Here is a 4,154-nt window from a genome sequence, read left to right on the forward strand (position 1 = left end):
CTGTTCCCCAAGTTTTCTTCTTAAAAGTTATCTTTGCCAGATTTTGTGTCAGAATAAGTCTGATCTACTACAACGGGGTGAAGAGGACTCCCACTTAAATTCACCTCATTGAATTTGGAAGCCCGGCATGTTGACACACACTTGTAATATGAGCACTTGAGAGGCTGAGACAGGAAGATCTACCTAAGTTCCAGACCAGTCATAGTGACTTCAACTGAACTACATAGCCAGGCCTGTCTCAAAATAAAAAGCTGGATAAAATTGTCACTATTTTTCCTCAAAAGTTTATTAGATCACTAATGAAACCATATGGCTTGAGAATTTTATACTTTGTTTCCCCAGATTCTCTGTGTTTTCTTATATTAGCATTTGCAATTATGTCTTTCAAGAAATTCATTAGCTTTATATGTTATTGCAATCATTAAGACTGAGCATAGTGGCATGCACCTGTAATCCCAGGTCTTGGGAGGCCGTAAACAGGTAGATCACTATGAGTCTGATTTAGTAGTGAGATCCTGAACACCCTGTAGACCCTTCCCTAAAATACAAAAAAAAAATCATTGACATAATAATATTTATGATATTCTCCTATTTTTGTAACCTTTTTATTATCATTAGTATCTTCTGAGATTATCTTCAGAACTTGTAAATGTTTTATATTGTTGATAGAATTAAAATGATTTATAGTCTGTACTGTTTCCTCTATCTTTTGTTTTTCTTTCTCTAGTATCTTAATGTGTAAATTTAGATTACAAATATTTTTGCCATTCTTCTTTTTTAATACATATTTCTCACTACCCACTACTTTATTTCCATAATACATTTTGATTTGATTGTTATTTTTCTTAAGTTTATGTTTACTCATGGATTTCTCTTTCATCCAGAGATTGTTTAATACTGTGGCTTTTAATTTTAAAATGTTGGGGGTATATTTTATATATGTAATTGCCTTTGTTTCTAAATTAATTCACTGAGGTCAGATATCACATTCTGTGAAATTTCAGTGTCCAGCCCATCAACATTACAGACTAGCTTATAGTCCCTTTGGTAGGTAGCCTACGTACACTTGAAAGTAATAGCACAGAGCATTTTGAAGTGAAATTATATTTTCTAGCAGTTCTACTTAGTGTTCAGCATTATATTAAATTTGAGTAACAGATAAGTTTGGGGTATATTACAGAACACTAGTGCTAAGTGGAAGAACCTTAGAGAATACGATTTCACTTCACAGTTTTTTGTGCTGTTATTGCCATTTATTTTACCATTATGCTATACGATGCATCTCACAATGTTAAGTAATGTTTCTGTCAGTTGGCTCTGATTCCATGAATTAGGAGAGAAATAAAGAGAATATTTTGATATCAATATGCCTGTTTATATTTATTTTACTCTTTATTTCATCTGTAGACCTGGGTTTTCGTTTGGCCTTCCTTCCTTCAGCTGAAATATTTCTATAGTATCTGCTTCTGGTCAGTGAGATTTTTTTTTTTTAAATTTGTTTAGGTGTTTTCTTTCTGTCACGAAAGCATGTGTAACTTTGTAGGGCCATGGAGCAATTCTTTTTTCTACTTCTGTTATCAGAAAAGAATCATGCTTTCCAGAATTCCAGAGTTTGTTTTAGGGTTTCAGTTCTAGTACATAGTCTGGAACAAGCCCTTGTCAGTCTCCTACACTTCAGTGGATATCAAACGTAGTACAACTCCAACTCCTAGCCTTAGGTTCATTTTCAGCCATCTGGGGCATCAAGGAGAGCTAGAAGCAGCTTCTTCTTCTTTTTCTTTTTCTTCTTCTTCTTCTTCTTCTTCTTCTTCTTCTTCTTCTTCTTCTTCTTCTTCTTCTTCTTCTTCTTTATTTGGTACAGGGTCTACGGGGTCTACAGGGTCTCACTACATAGCTTGGACTTGTAGTGATTCTCCTGTTTTCAGCCCCCCAAGCACTGGGATTACAGGTGCGCACCACCACGCCCAGTCTCATTCACTTTCTCAGTGCACCCTGTGGTCGGGGCGGCGCTGCAAGTGAGGGCTATAACCCTGGCCATATGCTCTGCCTAAGCAGGCACTTTAGTCCTGTGAGGTATCCAGCTGGCCCTTGATGGCTAGAGACTTCTACTCTGTGGCTTTTTTGTTTTTGTTTTTGTTTTCCAGAACTGGGGACTGAACTCAGGCCCTTGTGAGCTATCTCCCCAGCCCCTCTACTCCAGGTTTTAATTCACAGTTTATTTTTTGCTGGTGATTTTTCTCTCAGTTGGAGCAAGGAATACCAAGTTACAGGAGTTACACAATTTCAGCACCTCTCTGTACTCATAGTAGAGATGATCACTTTAAGAGAGCAGTGTCAGGAGTCTTGCTGATTAACTCAGTTGGTTAAACTGCTTGCTTGGGCAAATTCAGTCAGGCGCAGGGGACTGCAGTTCAGTTCAATCCCTGCTCCACAAGCTACACCAAATCTGCCATTAAGGCAGCCTGAGCTAGCCAGGGAGAGAGAGAGAGAGAGAGAGAGAGAGAGAGAGAGAGAGAGAGAGAGAGAGAGAGAGAAATCCTTTCCCCTCTAGTCATTGTTAGACTGGCCAAAGAGCTCAGAGGATTAAAGCACCTGCAAGCAGGCACAGGGGCCAGGGATTCAATCCCCAGAACCTGCTGTGCCAGCCCTGGCCTTGGGGTGCACTGAGAGCAATTGAAACTGGGCGTGGTGGCGCATGCCTGTAATCCCAGCTCTTGGGAGGCTGTAAACAGGCAGATCACTACAAGTCCGATCAGACAGTGAGACCCTGAACACCCTGGAGACCCTGCCCTTAAAATACAAGGGAGGGAGGGAGGGAGGGAGGGAGAGAGAGAGAGAGAGAGAGAGAGAGGTGTCAGCTTAAACTGCCAAAATGACAGCCTACTTTTCTCTTTATATTATTACATACAAAATTGTAGGATTGCAAATATAACAAAACAATGATGTCAAACTTACACCAGAAGCTTTTCCTATTTATTCCACACTTTTTGCATCATTTGTTGATGTTTCTGACCAACCTATTCATGTTGACTAACAAATTTTGACTATTCATTTCCATTCTTCTTGTGATTTTTACCATGTGCTCAGTACAATCGTATATGTAAGTTATTAAGAAGGACGTGCAGACCTTTCAGCTTTGCTCTGCTACCTTTTTCTCTAACAGGTCTATGGAAATGCAGGACCTGGCAAGCCCTCACACTCTCGTTGGAGGTAGTGATACGCCTGGTAGCTCCAAACTGGATAAACCTAATCTCAGCAGCACGTCCGTCACTACAAACGGGACAGGAGGTAAGTGTATCACTCTCAGATACTCAGAGCCCATCTCAGTGTTTGTCTTGACCTGACATCTTAGGGGTCGGCTAATAAATAAGTATTATTCTATCAATCCTACAACAACATTATGTACAAGGAACATATAGTTAGTATAGTTTTTCTTTGCTATTTTCTTTAAATGTTTTCTTCCCCTATGGTGGGTAACACTCAGGGAGAATAGTTAGTTTTAAGCAACAGTTTGAGGGCCTGCAGAGAGCCTTTGTTTTCTATATTTTTACTTTTCTACGACTTTTCAGATTTACTTTGGATTTTGCAAAAAGAAGTTAGTCCCATTGTTTCATAAAGATGATTAATGTTAAAATGGTGTTTGAAATACAGAAAGTCATATCTGCTGTGTTTTCTTTTCAAAGAGAATAATACCATAATGCCTAATATTTATTTTAAAAAAACATTGCCTTTCCCCACATTATTTTGTCAGGCTGCAATTGCACCGTAACATATGGCGGCAGTGGCAGCTATTATTTCAGATATTCAGCTCTAGTGTTTTGACATAATCCATTCAATTTGTCATAGCATATTTCTGTAGGCTATGTCTATCTATACAGGGACTGCATTATATATATATATATATACACAATATACAAGTTGCAGTTTAAATTATTCACAATCATTTTGAAATTTTATAGATTTAATCTTGTCAATTAAATACATTGTTTCAACTTATAAACTGTTCATTTGAATGAATATTAACCTTTTCCACATCATATTTTCTTTTCAATTTTAACTAAATATCTATGAAATCTATACCCCTCTTCCCATCTAATATAGAATAGCTGTGCAATCTAAAATTTTCTTTGTCAAGTTGTGTGCATTGCAACTTA

At 37.9% G+C, this 4,154-nt stretch overlaps 1 protein-coding gene across 7 annotated transcripts in view; it reads left to right on the forward strand.

The window, feature by feature from the left end:
* Eya4 (EYA transcriptional coactivator and phosphatase 4) overlaps window positions 1-4,154 on the forward strand; it is a 286,279-nt gene that overhangs the window by 204,004 nt on the left and 78,121 nt on the right. For all 7 annotated transcript variants that reach the window (XM_023714196.1, XM_023714198.1, XM_023714199.1 and 4 more), the window contains one exon: window positions 3,164-3,288. In XM_023714196.1, the coding sequence (XP_023569964.1) occupies window positions 3,164-3,288 (125 nt within the window). The remainder of the gene's footprint in view (window positions 1-3,163; window positions 3,289-4,154) is intronic.

Source organism: Octodon degus, unplaced genomic scaffold, assembly GCF_000260255.1.
Source record: "Octodon degus isolate 3935 unplaced genomic scaffold, OctDeg1.0 scaffold00034, whole genome shotgun sequence".
In the NCBI taxonomy this organism is placed as follows: Eukaryota; Metazoa; Chordata; class Mammalia; order Rodentia; family Octodontidae; genus Octodon; species Octodon degus.